At 42.8% G+C, this 25,765-nt stretch overlaps 3 protein-coding genes across 6 annotated transcripts in view; 1 reads left to right on the top strand and 2 right to left on the bottom strand.

Moving 5' to 3' along the window:
* PRELID3A (PRELI domain containing 3A) overlaps nt 1-25,765 on the top strand; it is a 44,260-nt gene that overhangs the window by 16,108 nt on the left and 2,387 nt on the right. For 3 of the 4 annotated variants that reach the window (XM_056521537.1, XM_056521538.1, XM_056521534.1), the window contains 5 exons: nt 2,813-2,981; nt 4,466-4,555; nt 4,668-4,738; nt 14,674-14,776; nt 17,860-17,943. In XM_056521537.1, coding sequence (XP_056377512.1) covers nt 2,813-2,981; nt 4,466-4,555; nt 4,668-4,738; nt 14,674-14,776; nt 17,860-17,913 — 487 coding nt within the window. In that variant the 3' untranslated portion in view covers nt 17,914-17,943. The remainder of the gene's footprint in view (nt 1-2,812; nt 2,982-4,465; nt 4,556-4,667; nt 4,739-14,673; nt 14,777-17,859; nt 17,944-25,765) is intronic. The other variant, XM_056521536.1, reaches the window with a different exon arrangement.
* LOC130273949 (uncharacterized) lies at nt 489-21,183 on the bottom strand. The gene is made up of 2 exons (XM_056521532.1): nt 19,683-21,183; nt 489-2,512 (listed from the first exon to the last, which is right to left on the bottom strand). Exon 2 carries the CDS (start codon nt 2,188-2,190, stop codon nt 898-900), a length of 1,293 nt encoding a protein of 430 aa, XP_056377507.1. The 5' UTR covers nt 2,191-2,512; nt 19,683-21,183; the 3' UTR covers nt 489-897.
* Nucleotides 21,180-25,762, bottom strand: LOC130273950 (uncharacterized). The gene is made up of 2 exons (XM_056521533.1): nt 25,576-25,762; nt 21,180-22,663 (listed from the first exon to the last, which is right to left on the bottom strand). The coding sequence occupies exons 1-2, from the start codon at nt 25,604-25,606 to the stop codon at nt 21,900-21,902; spliced, it is 795 nt and encodes a 264-aa protein (XP_056377508.1). The 5' UTR covers nt 25,607-25,762; the 3' UTR covers nt 21,180-21,899.

The following is a 25,765-nucleotide window of genomic DNA, read 5'->3' as shown; positions in this document are numbered from 1 at the left end:
CTTATTGTGATTATGGAGAAAAATATTGAGATACTGATATGTGATTGCAATATAATAAACAAATGGTGAAATTCCCTCCATTTTTATGTCCAGTCCCCTAATTTTATGTACAATCCTGCCATTTCATGTCACATCCCCCCCCCATTTTACATCCCAACCCCCATTTCACATCCTCTTATTAATGTCCTATCTTTCCAATTTCATGTTCATCCCCATTAGTACAGTGCTGGGGCAGATGGGAAACACACAAAAAAAAAACTGTTGCTTACCTAGCCCTGGTCCCCTATTGGTCTGCTCCAGATTTTATTTTCCAATTGTTCCCAAGTGTTTTTTCTGTGCTTCCTTCTCCTAATACAGTTGGCTGCAGGACCTTCCAACTCAGCCAATCACTAGCTGCAGCAGTGTCCTGTTTCGGACAGTGATTAACTGAGTGGGAAGGTCCTGTAGCCAACTGATTTTTTCGGAAGGAGGAAGCACAGAGAGGACACTGGGACTCCTCAGAGGAGAACAGGATCTGTAGTGGACCAACAAGGGACCAGGGCTCGATAAGCATGGAGTTAGCAGACATCGGACACACATGAGAGTTGGGTCTGGACCTGGACTGCCGCCGAAATTTTATGGTAAGATAACAACCACAATATTTTGCAGGCACAAAAGTACAGATAGTAAACAAATCATGAAATCCCTATACTGTAGGAACCATGGGGTGTAGCCAAAAGAATAAAAACATGGTTGGAATCAGGGAACCCAGGGCTATGTATTGGTATAAATAACTACTGTTTTTTACTGACCACACGTCCTTTTTTAAATAATATGAAAAAAAATGTGTATTGATGCTCATATCTTTGGTTAAATGGGCGCTTTCAGATTCAAAAACTTTTTATATGTTGTACATCCTCATCTGAAGCACAGGCATTGACAAAGTCCAGTAAGTGAGGGTGCGCAAGCACTCCTCTGTGCTCTCTCCTGTCTGATAGGACTCCTCTGTGCTCTCTCCTGTTTGTTAGTACTCCTCTGTGCTTTCTCCTGTATGATAGTACTCCTCTGTGCTCTCTCTTGTCTGATAGCAGTCCTCTGCACTCTCTCCTGTCTGATAGTACTCCTCTGCGCTCTCTCCTGTCTGATAGTATTTCTCTGTACACTCTGTTGTCTGATAGTACTCCTCTGCGTTCTCTCCTGTCTGATAGTATTTCTCTGTGCACTCTGCTGTCTGATAGGACTCCTCTGTGCTCTCTCCTGTCTGATAGTACTACTCTGTGCTCTCTCCTGTCTGATAGGACTCCTCTGTGATCTCTCCTGTCTGATAGCACTCCTCTGTGATCTCTCCTGTCTGATAGGACTCCACTGTGCTCTCTCCTGTCTGATAGGACTCCTCTGTGATCTCTCCTGTCTGACAGGACTCCTCTGTGCTCTCTCCTGTCTGATAGGACTTCTCTGTGCACTCTGCTGTCTGATAGTACTCCTCTGTGCTCTCTCCTGTCTGATAGTACTCCTCTGTGCTCTCTCCTGTCTGAAAGGACTCCTCTGTGCTCTCTCCTGTCTGATAGTACTCCTCTGTGCTCTCTCCTGTCTGATAGTACTCCTCTGTGCTCTCTCCTGTCTGATAGTACTCCTCTGTGCTCTCTCCTGTTTGTTAGTACTCCTCTGTGCTTTCTCCTGTATGATAGTACTCCTCTGTGCTCTCTCTTGTCTGATAGCAGTCCTCTGCACTCTCTCATGTCTGATAGTACTCCTCTGTGCTCTCTCCTGTCTGATAGTATTTCTCTGTGCACTCTGTTGTCTGAAAGTACTCCTCTGCGTTCTCTCCTGTCGGATAGTATTTCTCTGTGCACTCTGCTGTCTGATAGGACTCCTCTGTGCTCTCTTCTGTCTGATAGTACTCCTCTGTGCTCTCTCCTGTCTGATAGCACTCCTCTGTGCTCTCTCTTGTCTGATAGCAGTCCTCTGCACTCTCTCCTGTCTCATAGTACTCCTCTGTGCTCTCTCCTGTCTGATAGTATTTCTCTGTGCACTCTGTTGTCTGATAGGACTCCTCTGCGTTCTCTCCTGTCTGATAGGACTCCTCTGTGCTCTCTCTTGTCTGATAGCAGTCCTCTGCACTCTCTCCTGTCTGATAGTACTCCTCTGTGCTCTCTCCTGTCTGATAGTATTTCTCTGTGCACTCTGTTGTCTGATAGTACTCCTCTGCATTCTCTCCTGTCTGATAGTATTTCTCTGTGCACTCTGCTGTCTGATAGGACTCCTCTGTGCTCTCTCCTGTCTGATAGGACTCCTCTTTTCTCTCTCCTGTCTGATAGTACTCCTCTGTGCTCTCTCCTGTCTGATAGCACTCCTCTGTGCTCTCTCCTGTCTGATAAGATTCCTCTGTGCTCTCTCCTGTCTGATAGTACTCCTCTGTGCTCTCTCCTGTCTGATAGTACTCCTCTGTGCTCTCTCCTGTCCTATCAGACACAGAGGAGCGCTTGCCTGTGCTTCAGCTTTGACAAAGCCATGATTTTATAAGCCATGATTTCTATATAAAGGAAATAACATTTTCTTATAAAGTATATTAGAAAAGTTAATGTTTTGCTAAGATGCACAACATATAAAAGGTTTTTATATCTGACAATGCCCATTTAAGTGGTGACATTGGAGAATGGTGCCCACCTAAAGTTATTCTTACAGCTTTTCAGTATATGCTATGATATGTTGTGTTGACATTTGGCCTTGTAAGTAATATGTCTTAGTATCCAATTAGACATAAAAAAGATGTGTTTATATTTCTGTATATATATATATATATATATATATATATTTTTTTTTTTACTTACAGTCACCCATGGGACACAGTGATAAAGGCAGCCATGAGGAAATACCCTAATCCCATGAATCCTTGTGTAGTAGGTGTGGATGTGGTTGATCGTAGTATGGATAACCAAGGAAGGTTACACAGTTATCGCCTTCTCAGCACAGAGTGGAGGCTGCCAGCTCTTGTGAGGGCAGTAAGTACAAATTTGTATTAATTCCGTATGCATTATTTTACCAAGACAACTCTGGAGCCACAGAGTCATTTAGATTGCTAAGAAGATTTTTCATTTTCCATCCAACATTTGGGATCAGGTATCCAATATTTGCTGATGTGGACTGATATATTATTGTTTGATATATTATTGTATGTTATATGGCCACCCGGGTTTCACCACCACATCACCTCCAAGTTATCTTGATTCAGCCATATGCTCTTGCAACTGCCTGGCATTTATTCTTGTGCAACTTTGGTAATGTTGCTTATGGAAGCCAAACAGTTTTCTGTTATAACAAATTTACTATCACTCACGTGGTTAAGAATACCTGTCATATCACAGAATACAAATAATACTTATAAGTGTTACACACTAGGTCATGCAGGTTCTTTATATGTTTTTTTATTTTTGTCTAGCATACATTGTAACTAAAACACATACTCAAAGGTTAATGGCGTATTCTGGGCAAAAACATCTTATCCTCTATCCAAAGGATAGGGGATAAGATGTCTGATCACGGGGGACCTGCCGCTGTTTGTCACCTGCAGCACAAGCCAAGTCCAGTAGTCCTCTCAATGATGTGTGAGCATTCTGTAGTCTGTGATGTTCATGACATGCTGCCAAACCCCCCAATGATTGCCAGCTTATTTCTGCTTTCACACTATGAAAAGTACCCGTTATAGAAAGCCTGTTATAAAATAGCGGGCGATCGCGGGGTTAAACGGCCATTAGAAAATCCCTAACGGATGTTAAAAAATCCCATTATAGTCTATGGGATTTTTCTAATAGCCGTTTTAACCCGTTATCGCCCGTTATTAATAACAGCCGTTATTTTGTGACAGGTGATTGAATGGAAGAAATAGTGCATGGACTTATTCTCCCGTTACTATCTCCCGTCATAAAATAATGGCCGTTATTAATAACGGGCGATAACGGGTTAAAACCGCTATTAGAAAAATCCCATAGACTATAATGGGATTTTTTAACATCGGTTAGGGATTTTCTAATGGCCGTTTAACCCCGCGATCGCCTGCTATTTTATAACAGGCGTTATAGAACGGGTAATTTTCATAATGTGAAAGCAGCCTTAGTCAAAAACTGTCAGTTGCAGTAGGACAAGGAGTAGGCAGTAGGAAAGCCAACAAATAGTGATATTATGAAAACTACAGCAAAGCAAAACAGAAAATCAAAGCAACAAAGCACTGGAATCAAGGTCTCTGTCACTACTTGGTACAGCCATCAGATAGGTCAGCATGGTGACAGATTCCCATATACTCATAAAGTACTCAGTCTCCTAAAACTGTTTTTGCCTACTAAATGAAGATGCAGGAATTTTTTTTAAACACCTGAAGGATTTTTTCGTTTGCATTCGACAGCATCCACTACAACACACAATCGTAGTTTATAGGTAATGCAACATTTGGTAATATTTTTGTTAAATAATCTCCAATGATTCATTTCAGATTCTCGGAACCAGCAGAACTTTAACCTACATTAAGGAGCATTCGGTAGTGGATCCAGCAGAAAAGAAAATGGTGTTATGTTCAACAAATGTGAGTGTTGTTTTTTGTTCAAAATATGTTGGTTAATAATATTATTCATTTCTATAAGCCAATGTATGCACAATATAAAATGATGAAATAGCAATTTCTTTTTCCATTTCAGATTTCACTTACAAATTTGGTTTCTGTTGATGAAAGGTTGGTATACACCCCCCACCCGGAAAATTCTGAAGAGTAAGTAGACTGTTTTTGATTTGACTCTGGGGCTTATATATGTGAAAATCCAATCCAATAAGTTAGCGCAGGATATGGAATCAGCTGGGTATAGGCGCTAAACTTCTGTTGGCAGATCCAACAAAGCTGGTTGCTAGACAGTCACTCAACGACCGGTGATTCAGTCACCAATCAGATGCCATAACATTAATAATGTATCCATCAGATTACCTCTAACAAATGATGGGTGGGTGCAGCATTTATTTATTTATACTAACGGTATATAGCGGCAACATGTTCTGTTACTCTGTAAAATAATTGTCATTATTCACATTAGTCTCCAATGGTGCTCACAATCTAAGCTCCCTAAATACACACTAGGGCCGAATTCATAGAAAGCCTTACTTCGCCTATTAGTATGTTCTTGGGGTATAGGAGGAAACCTCCATATTCTTGGTAACACTGCTAACATGGAGCCACCATGCTGTCCATAAGTGGCATGCCCATTGTGCTATGTAGGTGAATGAAGCCACCACTTGGGCTGTCACAGTAAACCTAACTGGTCAAGCTGATCAAGAGAGCTTAAAGGGGTACACCGCTGGAAAACAAATTTTTTTTTAAAATAAACTGGTGCCAGAAAGTTAAACAGATTCGTAAATTACTTCTATTAAAAAATCTTAATCCTTACAGTACTTATCAGCTGCTGTATACTACAGAGGAAGTTCTTTTCTTTTTGAATTTCTTTTCTGTCTGACCACAGTGTTCTCTGCTGACACCTCTGTCCATGTCAGGAACTGTCCAGAGCAGGAGCAAATCCCCATAGCAAACATATGCTGCTCTGGACAGTTCCTGACATGGACAGAGGTGTCAGTATAGAGCACTGTTGTCACGATTCGGCTGGCAGGAGGTGGATCCTCTGTGCCAGAGAGGGATTGGCGTGGACCGTGCTGGTGGACCGGTTCTAAGTTGCTACTGGTATTCACCAGAGCCCGCCGCAAAGCGGGATGGTCTTGCAGCGGCGGTAGCAACCAGGTCGTATCCACCAGCAACGGCTCAACCTCTCTGACTGCTGAAGATAGGCGTGGTACAAGGGAGTAGACAAGAGCAAAGTCGGACGTAGCAGAAGGTCAGGGCAGGCAGCAAGGATCGTAGTCAGGGGCAACGGCAGGAGGTCTGGAACACAGGCTAGGAACACACAAGGAAACGCTTTCACTGGCACAATGGCAACAAGATCCGGCGAGGGAGTGCAGGGGAAGTGAGGTATAAGTAGGGAGTGCACAGGTGAGAATACTGATTAGGCCTGCTGCGCCAATCAGTGGCGCAGCGGCCCTTTAAATGGCAGAGACCCGGCGCGCGCGTGCCCTAAGGAGCGGGGCCGCGCGCGCCGGGACAACACAGACGGGGAACGGGTCAGGTACGGGAGCCGAGATGCGCATCGCGAGCGGGCGCGTCCCGCATCGCGAATCGCATCCCGGCTGGGAGTAATATCGCAGCGCACCCGGTCAGCAGGTCTGACCGGGGCGCTGTGAATGAGAGAACGCTGCGAGCGCTCCGGGGAGGAGCGGGGACCCGGAGCGCTCGGCGTAACAGTACCCCCCCCCCCCCCTTGGGTCTCCCCCTCTTTTTGGAGCCTGAGAACCTGAGGATAAGACTTTTGTCCAGGATGTTGTCCTCAGGTTCCCAGGATCTCTCCTCAGGGCCGCAATTCTCCCAGTCGACCAAGAAGAATCTTTTACCTCTGACCGTCTTGGATGCTAGAATCTCCTTCACAGAAAAGACGTCAGAAGATCCGGAAACTGGAGTGGGAGAAACAACTTTGGGAGAGAAGCGGTTAATGATGAGTGGTTTAAGGAGAGAGACATGGAAGGCATTGGGAATACGGAGAGAAGGAGGAAGAAGGAGTTTGTAAGAGACAGGGTTGATCTGGCACTTGATTTTGAAAGGACCAAGATAGCGTGGTCCCAGTTTGTAACTGGGGACACGAAAGCGGACATATTTAGCGGAGAGCCATACCTTGTCTCCGGGAGCAAAAATGGGGGGAGTTCTTCTTTTTTTATCAGCAAATCTTTTCATCCGGGATGAAGCCTGTAAAAGAGAATTTTGGGTCTCTTTCCATATGGTGGAAAGATCAAGATCACGAGACCCGGAGCGCTCGGCGTAACAACTGTGGTCAGACAGAAAATAAATTCAAAAAATAAAAGAACTTCCTGTGGAGCTGATAAGTACTGGGAAGCATTAAGATTTCTAAATAGAAGTAATTCACAAATCTGTTCAACTTTCCAGCACCATTTGATTAAAAAAGAAAATGTTTTCCACCGGAGTACCCTTTAATCTTACTTACCAGCATATTTCAGTGCAAAAGCCTGGGGTTCTCCTTTTCAAAACAGAACATGAATGTTTACTGGAGTACTGCAAGTCTTTTAAAGGGTACCTCTCATCAAAAAAACTTTTGATATATTCTAGATTAATGTATGCAGAATAACTTTACTTTCATGTTATTAAAAAATATGCTTCTTTCTATTTAATTTTCCACTTTGAAGAAATGACCACTAGGGGTCTCCCTACCAGTCCTGTCAGCAAGCATTTCAGACTCATGCTGGAGTCCTAAACACTACGAGCTGCCAGTCTGCTTTGTTCACAAAGGAGAACACTCAGAGCTGCCAGCCTGCTTTGTTCACAGCCTGTTTGGCTGTGAACAAAGCAGGCTGGCAGCTCTGAGTGTTTAGGACTCCAGCAGGAGTCAGAAATGCTTGCTGCCAGGACTGATCGGGAAAAATACAATAGAGAGAAGCATATTTTGCATTAACATGCTATTGGAAAGTTATTCAACATTCATTAATCTAAAATATATCAAACGTTTATTTGATGAGAGGTACCCTTTAAATTTCAGCTGCACATTTTTTCTAGTATTTTAGACAGCCTGACACTTTGCTACTCCCTTACATTATTCACCCATTCTTAGCTAAACCTGGTATTAGATCTAAGACACCGTGTAATGAAACATTCTGCAACTTTTGTTTTATTTAATATTTTTTAAAATTTCTGTTTGTTGTCTTTATTGTCGGTAGCATAATGGGATAATGCATGTCTTTTTACCCCATTAATTTGTGTGGTGAAAACTGTGTACCTGCACCAAATTTAGGACATGGTGCAGGGCATGTGATAAATATGGTGCTGATCAAATTTCTTACTTCAGTACTTTACTTTGTATGGTGCCCCATCTGTGACTTTTTGTGTGGCTTTTTAATGTGTGACAAAATTTGCAAGTTTTTAACCCCTTATGGACCACAGGTTTTTTTCATTTTTGCACTTTCGTATTTTCTACCTCACATTCTAAAAATCATAACGCTTTCAATTTTCCACCTACAGACCCATATGAGGGCTTTTTTGCACCACCAATTTTACTTTGTAACTACATCAATCATTTCACCACAAAATCTATGGTGAAACCCAAATAAATCTACACAGTGCACTTTTCGGTAAAATGACACCATATCTTTATTCTCAGTGGCGTTGCTAGGGTTGGTGTCACCGATGCATTAGAAAATGGTGTCACCCCATACTGCCCCAACCAAATAATTTTTTTAGACTGTTGTGATGAATGCCAGTAAGAAGAAAGTGCAAAAGAAGTTTTAGCCATTTAAAACTACAGTTCCCAGTATGACCTAAGCGGTGGTAAGGTTATGCTGGGAGTTGTTGTTTTATCCATCATTACTGCAGAACTTACAAGTGACTCCAGCTGTGATGGGACGTAGTGAGGAGAATACACAATGATATCAGTCACATCTTCTCTATAGTCTTTCCTTATCTAATTCAGCTAGTACATACCACCGTGAGTTTTTCAAGCAAATTTTTCACTCTGCAGAACTTAACACCCAGATGGTATTGGCTCCTCACTTCATCAGTGGATTCTTATCATCTATATGAAAACAATTATTATAACTGCCACACACTGTATTCTCTGAATATAATATTACTTCACACTGTGCTCTCTGAATATAATTCTACCCCACACTGTGCCCTCTGAATATAATTCTACCCCAAACTGTGCCCTCTGAATATAATTCTACCCCACACTGTGCTCTCTGAATATAATTCTACCCCACAATGTGTCCTCTGAATATGATTCCACCCCAAACTGTACCTCTGAAAATATTACTACTTGACACTGTGCCCCCTGAATATAATTCTACCCCACACTGTGCCCCCTGAATATAATTCTACCACACACTGTGCCCCCTGAATATAATTCTACCCCACACTGTGCCCTCTGAATATAATTCTACTCCACACTGTACCTCTGAATATAATACTACTTGACACTGTGCTCTCTGAATATAATTCTACCCCACACTGTGCCCCATGAATATACTACCCCACACTGTGCCCCCTGAATATACTACCCCACACTGTGCCCTCTGAATATACTACAACACACTGTGCCCTCTGAATATAATACTACAACACACAGTGCCCACTGAATATAATACTACCACACACTGCACCCTCTAATTATTACTACCATACACTGTGCCTCCTGAATATAACCTTGCCACACAATGCTCATTCTGAATAAAATACCGTAACATGCTGTAGCCCATAGAAACCGTACCACCCCAGAAATTCCTTAAAAACAAACACCATGCCTCTGAAATGTAAAACAGTGTGCCCCATAAATAAATCACACACTATGGCCCAGATTTATCAAATTGTGTGAGAGAAAAAGTGGCGTGATTTTCCCACAGCGACCAATCACAGCTCAGGTTTCACTTTATCAGAGCTCGTTAGCTGAGCTGTGATTGGTTGTTTTGGGAAAATCACTCCACTTTTTCTCTTACACAGTTTGATAAATCTGGGCCTATATAATTATACACTCCATATTATATACTGTGCCTCCATATTATATCTCCATATTATATACTGTGCCTCACTGCCCCAGGCTACATTTTATATACTGTACCTCACCGCCTTAGGGTTTATGCCCCCACTTCCCCTCCCATTTTATATACCGTGTCTCATGACCGCCTTCCCCCACACACACAGAGCTCTACTACATGCACTGCACACACACAGAGCTCTACTACATGCACTGCACACACAGCTCTCTACATGCCTCCAGGGGGTGTCACCCGATGCTGTAGCCCCTCCATAGCAACGCTACTGTTTATTCTGTAGGTTCATACGATTAAAATTATACCAAACTTATTTAGGTTTGATTTTATTAAACTTTTTTTATTTTTTTATTATAACTATTTGTATGAAAATTAGCATGTTTAAAAATTTCCTCTTCCGACCCCTGTAACATTTTTATTTTTCCATATACGGGGCGGTATGAGGGCTAATTTTTTGCACTTCCCCTCCCATTTTATATACTGTGTCTCATGACCGCCTTCCCCCTCCCATTTTATATACTGTGCCTCAGGTCAGCATTCTCCCCATTAATGCCTACTGCTTTGTGTCAGCATCTTAAACACCCCCCCCCCACACACACACACACACACACCATTACTGTGCCTAATGTCACCACTATACCCCCAACCTCCACATTACTGTGCCCTAAGTTTCCCCAAGCCCCCACATTACTATTTGTCATGCCTCATGTCCCCCCACTAAAGCCCCCAAATATCTCTAACTACATGCCTCCACACACACACACTCTTTACATGCACAGCTCTGCTACATGCATTGTACACGCACGGCTCTGCTACATGCACTGCACACACACAGAGCTCTTTACATGAGCTGCACACACACAGCTCTGCTACATGCACTGCACACACACACAGCTCTCTACATGCACTGCACACACACAGAGCTCTCTACATGTACTGCACACACAAACAAAGCTTTGCTACATGCACTGCACACACAGCTCTCTAAATGCACTGCACACACAGCTCTCTACATGCACTGCACACACACAGCTCTGCTACATGCACCGCACACACCCACAGAGCTCTACTACATGCACTGCACACACAGAGCTCTACTACATGCACTGCACACACAGCTCTCTACATGCACTGCACACACACACACAGAGCTCTACTACATGCACTGCACACACAGCTCTCTACATGCACTGCACACACAGAGCTCTACTACATGCACTGCACACACACACAGAGCTCTACTACATGCACTGCACACACACACAGAGCTCTACTACATGCCTCCAGGGGGTGTCACCCGATGCGGTAGCCCCTCCATAGCAACGCTACTGTTTATTCTGTAGGTTCATATGATTAAAATTATACCAAACTTATTTAGGTTTGATTTTATTAAACTTTTTTAATTTTTTTATTATAACTATCTGTATGAAAATTAGCATGTTTAAAAATTTCCTCTTCCGACCCCTGTAACATTTTTATTTTTCCATATACGGGGCGGTATGAGGGCTAATTTTTTGCACCGTGAAATCAAGTTTTTATTGGTACCATTTTAGAATTTTAAAACATTTTTATAGTTCAGAAATTTATGCACACAGCGGTACCACATATGTTTATGTTTGTTTACATTTTTTTTTTTATGGGAAAAGGATTGTGATTCAAACTTTAATTAGGGAAGGGGTTAAATCACATTTATTAACTTTTATTTTTTTGTAACTTTTTTTTACACTATTTTAAGTCCCCATAGGGGACTTTTACATGCAATCCTTAGATTGCATACACTGAACAATGCTACGCCATAGCATAGCATTGATCATTGTTATCTGTGCTCGACTGCTCCAGCCTGGCATGCCTGACTGGAGCATCGAGGGACAGATCGGACAGCAAGGAGGCAGGTAAGGGCCCTCCCGCCATCCTTTCGCTGTTCGGGACGCCACGATTTCACCGCTTAGGTTTTCTTTTGTTCACGATCAGCTTAGCTGGGCATAGCTATATACCACAGGGCCCCAATGCGAAAAATTATCCTGGGCCCTCCTACCCCACCCCCTTTCCCATTTTTTTCACAGGTTAACGACCAAGGACATGTATACATGTCCTGGTGCTGTTAACTGTGTATGGCCCAGACTCCTGACCCGAGCCCGCGCCATACAGGCTGGCTCCCAATAGCTGACAAACGGCGCTCGACGTGGCCACTATTAACCCCTTAGATTGCCGCTGTCAAAGCTGACAGCGGCATCCAAAGGGACATTTAAACAGTCCCTGGTGGTCCAGTGGAGTGGAGTGGATCTCCCCCCTGCAGCGTGATTGGGGGGGGGGGGGGGGTGGCTGGCCTGTCCACTGCTGAGGTAGCCGGAGGGCTTTCCTCTCCTGTAGTGCGGTCTGTGACTCTGTGAGTGATAGAGCCTGGCTGAAGCAGGCTTTATCAATCGAGCGCAGAGCACACAGATCAATGTAGTTCTATGAAACTACGTTGACCTGCATGAGGAATCTAATGATTCCTCTTAAAAGTCCCCTAAGGGACTAATAAAGTGTAAAAAAAAAAAAGTTTAATACAAGTTTTTTTTTTAAACACACCCATTAACCCCTTCCATATTAAAAGTTTAAATCACCCCCCTTTTCCCAAATTCCATATAAAAAATCTGTTAACATAATAAAAATTAACATATGTGGTATCGCCGCATGCGTACATGTCCGAACTATAAAAATGTTATGTTAATTAAACTTAACGGTCAATGGCGTAAACGTAAAAAAATATCAAAGTCCAAAATTGCATGTTTTTGGTCAATTTGTATAACCTAAATTTTTTTTATAAAAAACGATGAAAAAGTCCCATAAAAACAAGAATGGTGCCGATAAAAACTATAGACCATGGTGCAAAAAAATGAGCCCTCACACATTCCTGTATACGAAAAAATAAAAAAGTTATAGGGGTCAGGGGAAAACATTTTTAAACCTACTAATTGTTGTGCATAAAGTTATAATTTTTTAACAGAAGTAAAACAAAATCAAACCTATAAAAGTAGGGTATCATTTTAATCGTATGGACCTAGAGAATAAAGATAAGGTGTCATTTTTACCAAGAAGTGCTCTGCGTGGATTCAGAAGTAAAATTACATTTTTTATTTAGCCCCACACATAATTTTTTTTCTGGTTTTGGCGTAGATTTTGTGGTGAAATTATTAATGTCATTACAAAGTAAAATTGGTGGCGCAAAAAAACAAGCCCTCATGTGGGTCTGTTGGTGGTAAATTTAAATTATTAGAAGGTGTGGAGGAAAAAAACTAAGTTAAAAATGAAAAAAACTGTGGTCCTTAAGAGGTTAAATAAAATTATATAAAAAAATAAACATGAACATATGTAGTGTTGCCACATGCATTCATGTTCGAACTATTAAAATATACTAATATAGGGTGACACATAACAGATCAGCAGCATATTTTTTTCTGAGGATTAGCTGATGACCAGACCCTATAGTGTGCCTCCAGCTGTTTTCCCAGGTGTCCTGCTTGCAGCAGCAATCTGTGTGGCTGCTCGTAACGGCGGATTGCTGATGCCAGCAGCACACTGGGGGGGAAAACAGCTGGAGGCACACTATAGGGCCGGGTCATCGGCAGATCCACAGCGTAAAATACGCTGGTGATCAGTAACGTGTGACCCTACCTTAATGTTAATCTGCACAAGATGATTTTTGGTTCAACCTTACCGGGCGGGATAGCAGGGGTGGGTGGCCGGGTAGACGTGCTGGTGGGTGGATGAGCAGGCGGTCACTCTAGCAGGCAGACCTGCTACACTGCGGAAGGAGAAGAAGGGCAGGGCTTCCTGGACTTGGCACCGTATGTGCCCTGCCCCTCCTCCTCCACTTGAGGCGGCAAGGCAGGGGAGGGACAGTCACGGGCGTGATGACACCGCGCTGTCCCCCCCATCCCAGGTCCTGATGCCGCCAGGCTGACCCAGCCCCCAGGTACTCATGCAAACTCTGCTGCTGCCGGACGGACAGGTCTGGTAGCAGCGGCTGTCATACTGATTTATTAACATGATGGCGGCACCGGCCATCATGTGAATGTGGTTGCCACGCCCTCTCATATCGACTTGCATTGAGGTGGTGTGACGTCACGACCCTGCAGCCTGTTCCGAGCGCTGGGGCAGTGGAATACTCCTTTAAGTAAAATGCATCTATCTTCAATTTTGTTGTGTTTAGCTCACAGAAGCTCTCAGCTACTTAACACCTTACAGCTTTCAGCTTCTTCATTTATTTATTCGCTGAAAGCAGTCGGAGTTGTGTAAAATGGTAATGGAAAAGGAAATGCAAAGTATAATGGAAGTTGTAGAACTTTCAATAAACAATGAGTACACTTCACTTTTCTTTTTTAAACTGGAAAACACCTAAAAGTCATTTTGAAACCACTCGTGCTGCTGCCTTTAACTACACATTTATCAATCTGTCTGGGACAAAAGGGTTTTAGTTGCCCATTTATTTGTCCACTTTCATTTCACAAATGGTAAAAGCTGCTGCGTTTTTTACCTGATTCTCCAAATTGTTGGTAAAATGACTTGTTTTTACAGCAGTTTGTGCAATTGCGCTTAAAAAATGCATTGTTATTACTGAGATATCAGTAATTCGTGTTAAAAACGTGCCAGTACTGCAATATGTGGAGACAGCCTTAACTTATTCAGGATTTTTCATTTACATGATACAGTAAATCCTTTAGGACACTAGGGGAGATTTACTAATGTGCTCGTGCCTAGATCTTGTCACAAAATGTGGCACATTTTTTAGGAATTTGGCACATTAAATTTCAGACACTTTTCATGGCTCATGCAACAAGGGAACACAGGGGGGCAACAAGGGGAAAGAGGGGGCACAGATCTGCTGGATGGGTTGTTTACACCAAAAGTTTGCTGTTGAATATAAATGCCAACCAACAGTTTGGATAAAAAGTTAGACAGGTCTGAAGATGCACCAAAATGTATTGTACAGCACGGAGCATCCATAGACTGACGCTTTCTAAGTGTTGCACAAGATAAGTAAATCTGGTCCATTGTTCTGTATGCGGTTTCTCATTGTAGGACAGTTCTTACACAAGAAGCCATCATTACTGTGAAAGGAGTCAGCTTAAGCAGTTACCTTGAGGGACTAATGGCCAGTACCATCTCTTCTAATGCAAGAAAGGTATGAAGAATGAATGCAGTCGCCTTGAAAAGCAGCATTAGTACATAGACAGTAATATATGTACAACATGAACTGGTTGGTGTGTTTATAAATATAATCAATAAATTAGAACATAAACTTTAAATAAATAAATAAATAAACTTTGAAGGCTATGGACACCTATGCACATTTTTTTTTTATTCTTGATTTGTTTTCTGAATGCAAAATTAAAGAGGTTATCCAGCAGCTTGGGAGGTATTCAAACATATGTCTATTGTGTGGTATACAGCAATATAAACCACAGGTGTCTCGTTCCATTTCCCACACAGCGATCGTCTTTCTGAGCTGCAGCCTGACCATCGGGCCCAGTGTGGAACAAATCGCTGTCACACATGCCCACTGCTCCATTCATTCCTGATGGGCTTTTTGAGCATTGAGCGCAGCAATTGGCTATGCTCATAGAGAAAAAGTGAAGCTAAATCAGCTGCAGAAAGTATGCCCACAAATATGACTGGTGATTTTAATATGGTTTTACTAAAAAAGGGGTACTCCACTGCTAGACATCTTATCCCTTACCCAAAGGATAGGAGATAAGATGTCTGATCGTGGGGCCACGACATTACGGCCACGCCCCTCGTGAGGTCACTACATTCATATCTATGGGAGGGGTGTGACGGCCGATATGCCCACTCCCATAGACATGAATGGAGGGGCTGTAGCATGACCTCACAAAATAATCAGAACGCATGAGCACAGGAGTACCCCTTTAAAGAGACACTCTGGGAATACACTGTGTCATGCCCAGCTCTATCAGGACTGTCCTTTTATTCAGCGGGTATGATGTCATAATGCCTGTAGATCCTTGACACCTGGACACCACTCATCTCTACAAGCAATGAACGTGAATCAAGTGAAGTTACAGTGATTCGATTCGTCACAAACTTCTCGGCTCGGCAGTTGCTGACTTTAGCCTTCATAAATTAGTTCAGCTTTCACGTGCTCCGGTGGGCTGGAAAAGGTGGATAAAGTCCCAGGAGAGAGTCGAGAAGTTTGTGACGAATCAAATCACTGTAACTTCGCTCATCTCTAATTGCCTGACTGCTTTCATATAGTAATAGTGCTACATTTCTTACTCTAGAGTTTTAAGTCTATAATTTATTGTCAATTCCACTTTGTGAACAGAAGATGAACAAACAGCTAGAAGACATCGCCCACTATGGACATCACCTATCTATTACCATTTCTTATGTGAATTTATTACTATAGTGAATGCAATTAATATCCAATTACCATCACTGACCTCTCAGGATATTTGCTTTTGCTACTCATATTCTGTAGATCTGTGTTGGGTATTGAGTTTGAATAATGAAGTGAGTGTGTAAACTGAGCCTACAAGGGGTGTGGATAAGACACAGGAGTAGGGCAGGTGTAAGTGTATGATAATAATATACCTAAGGTGTTCGCTTAATTCACAAAAGGCATGAAAAGGTGCCTGAGTGTTTAGAAAATGTTTGATGTATCCAAAGGGTATGGTATAAGTTTTGATTGGTTGGGGTCTGGGTGTTTAGACTCCCTCCAATTTCCAGAACTAACTTTAGGCTTACATCATGAGACCAAGAGAAAAGGGGCTGGCTGAGGTGGAACATTGCTGTGGCCAGCGATTCAGTGAGCAGGAGTGTGACATTGGGTCCGGGTGCTTTCAGGGCTTGACACGTCAAGCTGCTGCTTAAATGGGTACTCCAATGGAAAACGTTTTTTTTTTTTTTTTTTAATCAACTGGTGCCAGAAAGTTAAACAGATTTGTAAATTATGGGACAACCAAAGAACACGTAGGTGCACTCACCGCAAAGCAGAGACTGTCGGGTCTAGAAGTCAGATAACGGGACACCGGATCACAGCGTGGGTGCTGGTGAAGTGTGGCGCTCGGAGGCTCCGAGCACCACACTTCACCGGCGCCCATGCCGTGACCCGGCATCCCGTTATCTGACTTCCAGACCCAACAGTCTCTGCTTTGCTGTGAGTGCACCTACGTGTTCTTTGGTTGTCCCATATTTGATGCTTTACACATGTGTACGTGCACCCCGCCGGAGACTTTGACGAAAGGTCACCGAGGACCTTGCTGCCTGCAGTATAAGGTGATATAGCCCCTTGAGTGTTCTCCCCATTTTATTGCCTTGTTTTGTGGTATAGATTTGTAAATTACTACTATTTAAAAAATCTTAACTCTTCCAGTACTTCTCAGCTGCAGTATGATCCATAGGAAGTTCTTTTCTTTTTGAATTTCCTTTGTCTGAACACAGTGCTCTCTGCTGACACCTCTGTCCATTTTAGGAACTGTCCAGAGAAGGAGTAAATCCCCATAGAAAACCTATCATGCTCTGGACAGTTCCTGACATGGACAGAGGTGTCAGCAGAGAGCTTTGTAGTCAGACAGAAAGAAAATTCAAAAAGAAAAGAACTTCCTGTGGATCATACAGCGACTGATAAGTACTGGAAGGATTAAGATTTTTTCAATAGAAGTAATTTACAAATCAAGAAGACAATCACTGGGGAGACCAGAGCAGGACACTGGAGACAACACAGGACTGCTGGAGTTAAGTAAAAGTTTATTTTGTTATATACCACAAATCAGGTATACTTTTGCACCCCTCCCCCAGCCACTGGATAACCCCTTTAAAAAAAATTCTATATAGTCTTCATTGAAAATGTACTACCATGTAACTGCTGCTCAGAGAAACAAAAGTCTGTCAGATGGATTGCTCTCAGTGAAAGCTGTAGAACCCATAGAAACAAAAAAAGAAAAAAAAAGGGACTTTTTAAATATAATATATGTCTATTTTATTTGTTCGGAAAATGCAGAAGATAGGCATGACTAAGAGTGCTCCGGCACTTGAAATGCGTAACCCTTGTGTTCTTGCACTTGTCTGTCAATAAACTGGATTTTAGTTGCACATCGAGCTGGACTCTATCTTCTGCATTTTCCATTCTCCGTGGCGTTGTCCAGCGCCGGAGTCCTTGCTCGATCTGTACGGGCGGGGTGAGTTGGTTGGACTAGTTTTCTCTTCTATTTTATTTGTACACTGGTTTATTTTCTGTTTCCCTAGGGCTGGGATGCAATTGAATGGATAATTAAAAATTCGGAGAGCACAGTAAGCTAGCAGTGCCTCTTCTTATACTAAGTAAGTAGGGTAAGTATACAGCTCCTTCTATACATTATACCTACTTGACCTACAAATGCACATCTATAAGTAGAGTATGAAGAATACGTATTGCAGTAATGTCTGAGATTAAATAACAAAAGTTTTCTTTCGCTGTCTAAATTACAACTCTGGTGTATTTTCTTTTGGGCCCGTTTTAGGGATTGTAATATACATGGATTTTAGTGTCTGCAATATGCTACAAGTCCTGGCCTTACCATGGGTCTACTCACCCAGTGTGGTCTTTAGACCAGTGTTTTCCAAACAGCATGTCTCCAGCTGTTGCAAAACTACAACACCTAGCATGCCTGGACAGCCAAAGGCTGTCCAGGCATGCTGGGAGTTGTAGCTTTGCAACAGCTGGAGGCACTTGGATTAGAAAACACTGCATTAGACCCATGGTGGTATCAGGACCTGTGGCCAATGTTAGGTAGAGAAGATTTAGGAAGAGATCCCATCAGAATTAAAGGGGAACTCCGGTACTTAACAACCTATCCCCTATTCCCAGGATGAGTTTGTCAGGAAGTGTATGTGGCTAGAGTGTATGTAAACATATGACTACAGTATGTCAGGAAAGCTGAAATATCTTTTTAAGGATGGCTTCACACTGCAGTTTATAAAAAAACAAAACAAAAAAAAAACTGTTCTTGTGAGCCAGAGGAAAAAGTTAGACTGGCCAGAAGAACAAGCATAAACAACTTATTTTCCATTTCTTTTGAACTTCTGGATTTGGCACAAAAAAAATAGCAATTTTGCAGTATCTGTTGAACGTACATGATAATTTTTTTGATGTATACGATGTATACTTCCTATGTATAGTTATGACAGTAGTAGGGATCGACCGATTATCGGTTTGACCGATATTATCGGCCGATAATCACGATTTTGGGCATTATCGGTATCGGCAATTACCTTGCCGATAATCCAATAATGCCCCCCCACGTCGCACCCCCCACCGCACCGCCCCGGCCCCATTGCCTCCCTCATCCCCGGTTTTATAATTACCTGTTCCAGGGGTCCACGCTACTTCTGGCTCCTGCTGAGTCCTGCATTACGTTGTGCGCAATGACGAGTGACGTGACGCGACGTCACCATCAGTGCGCACAGTGACAGCTCAGGAGGACGCCACCGGAGCCAGATGTAGAGTGGACCCTGGGCCCCGGGAACAGGTAATTATAAAACCGGGGATGGGGGAGGCAATGGGGCCGGGGCGGTGCGGTGGGGGGGTGCGACATGGCACGGTGCGGTGGGGGGTGCGACGCGGGGCGGTAGGGGGCGCGGAGCGGTGCGGCGGTGGGGGGGTGGCGGTGATAGGACTCAGGACCCCCAGACAGGCAGGGGGAGAGAAGCGGGTGGCGGTGGTCTATGGCACCGCAAAAGCCGCTGCATTTCATTGACTTAAAGCGCCCGCTTTAAATCAATGATCTGCAGCGGTGTCGTGTGGGGATAAATAGCTTATACCGGAATATAGGTATAAGTTATCGGCTATCAGCCCTAACTTCCACCGATTATCGGTATCGGCCCCAAAAAAACGATATCGGTCGATCCCTAGACAGTAGTGTCCATCATACACAAACTCCCATGTTCAAAATACATATGCTGCATGGGATATGTTCCTTTTGCCTTCCTGAAGAAAGCAATCCCTCTCCCTTTTCTTCATTCCAATCATATTGGGGCGGGGGCGAGAATTATCAAAACCTGTGCCGTAGAAAAGTGTAAATTGTTCTTACCGTAATTGTACTTTCCTCGAGTCCAAAAGCAGCACAGATGGGGTTATATCGCCCTTTCACACCTTCCTAGGACTGCCCTCCTAGAATACTAAAAAATAATTCATTAGTGTGTTTACCATGGTCACATGCTACTATAAACACTCCCCTTACATCCTGGAACTTTGTGTACATAAATAGAAATTTATATACACAATTTTTAGGGAGAGATATACCTGTGCTGCCTTTGGACTCGAGGAAAGAACAATTATGGTAAGAACAATTTACACTTTCTTTATCATCCAAGGCAGCACCGATGGGATTTAAGTAGAACATCTTACCAGGGAGGGATACTCAAGACATAACCGCATTGAGAACTCCTGTGCTAAAGGCCGGATCTGGTGCCAAGATGTCAAACCTATAAGATTTTTGAAATGTAGATGAAGTAGACCAAGGGGCTGCATTACAAATGTCTTGGAGTGGTACAAGAGCTTTCTCTGCTCAAGTTGCTGCTGTGGATCTAGTTGAATGAGCTCTGATTGGGAAATGACAAGGTTTATCTTCTAAACGGTAAGCTTCAGATATTGTAGACCTCAACCAGGGGGCTAAAGTGTCTTTGGAGGCTTTCCTTCCTTTACCAGCTCCTGCAAATTGGACAAGCTGATTTTCTTCTAGACAAAAACTTTTTACTCTAGAGAGATAACAAGACAAAGCTGTTTTCACATCTAAGGTATGCCATAATTGTTCTTCTTCTGATGCTGGGTCTGGATGAAAAACAGGGAGAAAAACGTCACAATTTTAATTTGCTGACGAGGAAACTTTTGGAATAAAAGATGGCACAGTCCTGAGGAGTACTCCATCTGGAACAAATCTAAAAAAATGACAAAGCCTGTAGTACGCCAACATGCTTGGCTGATGTTTTTGCTACAAGAAAAGAAACTTTAAAGGATAACCATCAGTCACAATAAGTCAGTGGCTCAAACGGTGGAAGAGTTAATCTTCTAAGTACTAAAGGTAGATCCCATGTTGCCACTGGAGTGCGGATCACTGGTCTGAGCTTTTTCAAAGCTCTAAAATATCTGATTAACAAAGGATGATGTAAAAATCTGTTTTCTGTAAATGCATTAATGGCAGTAACATGCACCCGCAAATTGTTAGGCTTGAGACCTTTTTCGTATCCATCCTGTAGAAAATGCAATAAAGTTGTGATATTAATTTCTGAGCAATTATTTTGTTGACGCCACATAGCAAATTTCTTTCAAATTCTAGAATATATTCGGTTAGTTGAAGTCTTCTGGACTGTAAAATTGTATCTATTAAAACTTTGGAAAGACCTTCCCTTCTCAACTTAATTATTTCAGAACATTTCTAACAGTCAATTGAAGCCTGGCTAGAGCTGGATGGGATAGAACCTTTTGAGGCTGGGTTCACACCACGTTTTTGCAATCCAGGTTTTTGATATAAAAAAAACCAGATTCCTCAAAACTTGACTAAACTGTATTAAAGCGTGTGTACAAATTTTTATCTGTATACGGTTTAAAAACCGTATACGGTCTGAAAAATGATGTCCGGTTGCAACCGTTTTTTAAGAAAAAAAACGTATACGTTTTTAACTTTTTACTCCATTATGAATAACGTTTCACTTTTTTTGATTGAAATTCCAAGAAAAAAAACCTGTGCAAAGTAAAAAACGTTTAAAAAATGGTGAAAACCGGATGTAACCGTAAGCACATATGGTTCTGTATGGTTCCCATTGACTCCCATGTTTTAAAAAAACGTATACGGTTTAATACGGTTTTTCACCCGGACCAAAAAACGTGGTAGGCCATGGTTTTCTGTCCGAAAAAAAAAAAAAGTAAATAACCGTATGGTTTGAAAAACGGAGACAACCGTATACATTATGTTGCATACGGTTTTGAATGGGAAGTCTATGGGCATGGTTTTCTGTACGGTTGCATACGATTTTTTTATGAAACCGTATAGCAAAATCGTGGTGTGAACCCACCCTGAGACAGAAGATCCATTTCCAGTGGAAGCTTCCAAAATATGTCTCAAACAGAACGAGCAACCAAACCCACCTGAGCCAAAAGGGTGTTATCGTTATTGCAGATGGTTTCTCTTGTTGTATCTTCTTTAGGACTATCTGAATCATTGACACGGAGGAACGATGTAAATGGAGAGGCCTGTCCAAGATATTGATAGGGCATCCACTACTGTTGGACAATCCGCCGGATAAAGAGATCAAAACTTGCTCAGTTTGTGATTCTCCTGGGTTGCCATAATGTCCCAAACAGGAGATCCCCACCTCTCTATGAGTTTCTGAAAGCATGCCAGACTCAGTGACCATTCTCCTGGAAGAAAAGTCTCTTGACTCAATAAATCCACTCTCGAATTCTGTGTTCCTTTTATATGGACTGCCTGAAGATCCAAAAGATTGCTCCTGGCCCAAGCAAACAACCTCCTGCATTCGTTCAACAGGGACCTGCTTCTGGTACCCCCTTGTCTGTTGACATAATGAACTGCCACATAATTGTCTGACTGGATGAGTACTGACTGATTCTTTAAAACTGGAGCAAAAAACAACAGGGTAAGGTGAATAGCCTTCATATTGGAGGGCAGAAGAATACCTTGACCTCTCCACTTGTCCTGAACCCATTTGTTCTGAAGAAGATGTCCTCCCCATCCTGAATGTGATGCATCTGTGGTCACTGTCACTTGTTTCAATATCTGGAAAGATTTTCCCTTGGTTAGATTGATGTCCTGTAGCCACCAACGTAAGGAATTTTTTGTTACATGTGATATTATTATCTTGGAATTCAGACTCTTGATATTTCCATTCCAGCTCCTTAGAATTTCCTGCTGGAGGTCCCTTATGTGGACCTTTGCCCACGGTACTGCATTGATCGCTCCTGTAAGGACTTCTAAGTTTCTCATTGCCGACCGAATTGTCAGAGAGGATTTCTGAATCAGCTGAAGAACTTTCCCTTTTATATTTGAGACTTTCTCTGTTGGAAGAAACTGAGTTAAATGGACAGAATCGATTAGAAACCCCAGAAAAATCTTCCAAGTTGAAGGAAGAAAGTCTGACTTTTGCCTGTTTATTATAAACCCCAATTTTTCCAGCAGAGAAATGGTGGTCTGGAGTTGAAACTGGAAAACTGCCTGACTGGAGGAAACAAGTAACCAATCATCTAAATACGGAATGATTTAGATGCCTTGCAATCTTAGATATGCCACTACGACTATGGTTAGTTTTGTAAAAATAAGAGGGGCAGATGATAGACCGAAAGACATTGCCTTGAATTGATAATGGCAAGTCCTCCCTTGTATCTGAACTGCCAGACAAAGAAACTTCCTGTGAACTTTGTGGATGGGAACGTGAAGGTAAGCATCCTTCAGATCAAGGCTTACCATTAAAGGAGTAGTCCAGTGGTGACCCGTGGTGAACAGCTTATTCCCTATCCTAAGGACAGCACGCCCCCTCAATACAACCGGAGCGCTGCCTTTGGCAATCTCCGGCTCTGCCATAGCGATGTATTGAGGGGGCGTGTCAGCCGCCGCTTTGTGCGGTGGTCAACATGCGCTATCTGGCCAGCGAGCTGGGGCCCCGTACAGGGAGATTGCGGGGGACCCCAGCAGTCAGACCCTCCGCTATCTTAAACTTATCCCCTATATTTAGGATAGGGGATACGTTTTTCACCACTGGACTACCCCTTTAATACTGGATTTCCTGGAAGCACTCTATCTTTTTTCCTTTGGAAAATGAAAGATTTTCCCAATTCTGAGCAGATGGTTCCTTTTGCTGCGACTCAATACTACGTTTAAAGAGTTTTACAAGCTTTTCCACGTATTCTCTACGAAAGAAAATTGTCCTCTGAAATGAATCCATCAGAATCAGAACTTGCAGCAGATTGAAAAGCAGAATTGCTAGGCTCTAAAACACGTTTACTTTTTATTTTATTCGGAGCAGTCAGAGCTGGACCTGGAAACTGAATTTTTAACCAATCCAAAAACTTTTTGGCTTCATTCTTAAGGTCTTGGTCAGCCGCCTCTTCAAATGGATTAGTACAATCATGGCATAAATCAGAAGACCAACCAGGGGGTAATGGTTGAATACAACTCAGACATAATATCTGTGCTCCCGTTCTCTTAATCCTTTTAGGTGGAGGCTTCTGGGAAGACAGATATCACAAATGTCACCATCCTGAGATTCAGGCAAAGGCTGCTCACATTCCTGGCACTCTCTGTGTCTTGATTTATTTTTTTGTATGGCTTGACATCTGCAATATGACAAAGCATACAAACTAAATAGAAATCCTTGTATATTATTGTCTAAGCATTGTATACAGAGGAAACGTAGGCAGGTGTTTTTACCTTATAGGCACCAGATATAGGCTACCCCCACACAGTGCCCGGGTCGTACTGCCTGTCGACATTTAAAACTAAAGAAACTCCGCCCCCAGCTTACCAGAGACCAGGGTCGGTTTTAGGCTTAGCGTGGCCCTGGGCAAAATCAAAAGTGGGGTCCCAAAAGTCGTAATAGTGCACTAACCAGATTTGCACATTTTTGGTCACTTCAAATACCATAAAAAATATCTAAAAAGCTATTTTAAAAAAAGTCACATCAAAACAAAAATGGTACCGATAAAAACTACAAATCACAGCACAAAAAATAACCCTCATACATCCCCATTTACAGAAAAATAAGAGTTATAGGGATCAGAATAGTACAATTTTATATTTTTGTATAGTTCCCCCACATTAGGTTGGCAGCACAGTTCCCCGACATTAGGCTGGCAGTATAAGTCCCCCCACATTAGGTTGTCAGTATAGTTCCCCCCCACATTAGGTTCGCAGTATAGGTCCCCCACATTACGTTGGCAGCATAGTTCCCCCACATTAGGTTGGCAGTAGTTTCCCCACATTAGGTTGTAGTTCCCCCACATTAGGTTGGCAGTATAGGTCCCCCCCACATTAGGTTGGCAGCATAGTTCCCCCACATTAGGTTGGCAGTATAGTTCCCCCACATTAGGTTGGCAGTATAGTTCCCCCCACATTAGGTTGGCAGTATAGTTCCCCCCACATTAGGTTCAGTATAGCTCCCCCACATTAGGTGCATATACAGTGTATGGCTGGAGGCTTTATGTCTGTGTACTACCCCGCTTCAGTGCTCCAAACAATGATCCTCCGGTCCGGAGGAGTGGTGGTTGGAGCACCAAAGCGAATGTGTTGGTAACTTACCATGCCAGCGCGCGTCCTCCTCTTTGATGCTCCGCTCCTATGGGCTCACGCACGGGACGGCAGGGACCTCCCTGCATGCGCCCCTACATTTTTAATGTTAACGCGGGGCCGCAGAGGTAATCGGGACATCTTTGTGTCCCGAAAAGATCTTTCGGGACACAGGTATGTCCCGAATGTGACAGGGACCCCTGCGGGCTGCTCAGTGGTGGATCCCCCCACCCTGGATCTGCCACTGAACAGCCCGCAGGGGCCCCCTGGGGGATGGGGCCCTGGGCAATTGCCCGGATTGCCCCGCCCTAACGCCAACCCTGCCAGAGACACACCTCTGATCCCAACATATTTACTAAAGTTTCCACAGAAAATGTGCTGGATTTGAGCTGAGGAAAACCCTACAGATCAGAGCATGTGTTTAAAAAACTAAACATATGGAAAAGTGCAAAATGTAGGAAACATTTAGTAAATAACGTGGAAAAATATCTGTTGGGGAGAAAAAAAACACAAAGAAAACTACACTCTTAGTAAATCAGGGTCACTGTTTTGGGGAAAAAATACAACACAAAAACTTCAACATGGAAAATGAATGATATTTTTTGCAGCGTTTTTTTCTGCCAAAATGTGCCTGAAGAAAGACTAAACAAATTAGACAAGAGTCAACCTAACCCGCTCATTTGCATACCTAAAGTTGATTCAGGTAAAATTGCTGCCATCCAACTACTGCTTGTGTGTGACCATCTTTAGCAGCAATTTATCTGCCGAGGCAAATATTAGTAATAACCATTATGTTGCTTTATAAGTTCTGTTTTTCTTGTACTGTTAATGTTCTCTGCCAATGTAAAGTTACTTATTAAGTGACAGCTATTGCTTTT

Source organism: Hyla sarda, chromosome 5, assembly GCF_029499605.1.
Source record: "Hyla sarda isolate aHylSar1 chromosome 5, aHylSar1.hap1, whole genome shotgun sequence".
Classification (NCBI taxonomy): domain Eukaryota; kingdom Metazoa; phylum Chordata; class Amphibia; order Anura; family Hylidae; genus Hyla; species Hyla sarda.
The sequence above is the reverse complement of the archived record's forward strand: the minus strand, read 5'-3'. Positions and strand labels throughout refer to the sequence as shown.

Excerpts from the sequence above, each read along its gene's own strand:
- LOC130273949 (XM_056521532.1), bottom strand. The coding sequence starts at position 2,190 with ATGCAGAGGAGTACTATCAGACAACAGAGTGCACAGAGAAATACTATC.
- LOC130273950 (XM_056521533.1), bottom strand. The coding sequence starts at position 25,606 with ATGGCAGCAATTTTACCTGAATCAACTTTAG. Across the intron at positions 22,664-25,575 it reads TTTACCTGAATCAACTTTAG|AGAAAGTCTCAAATATAAAA; the intron begins GTATGCAAATGA and ends TTCTTCCAACAG.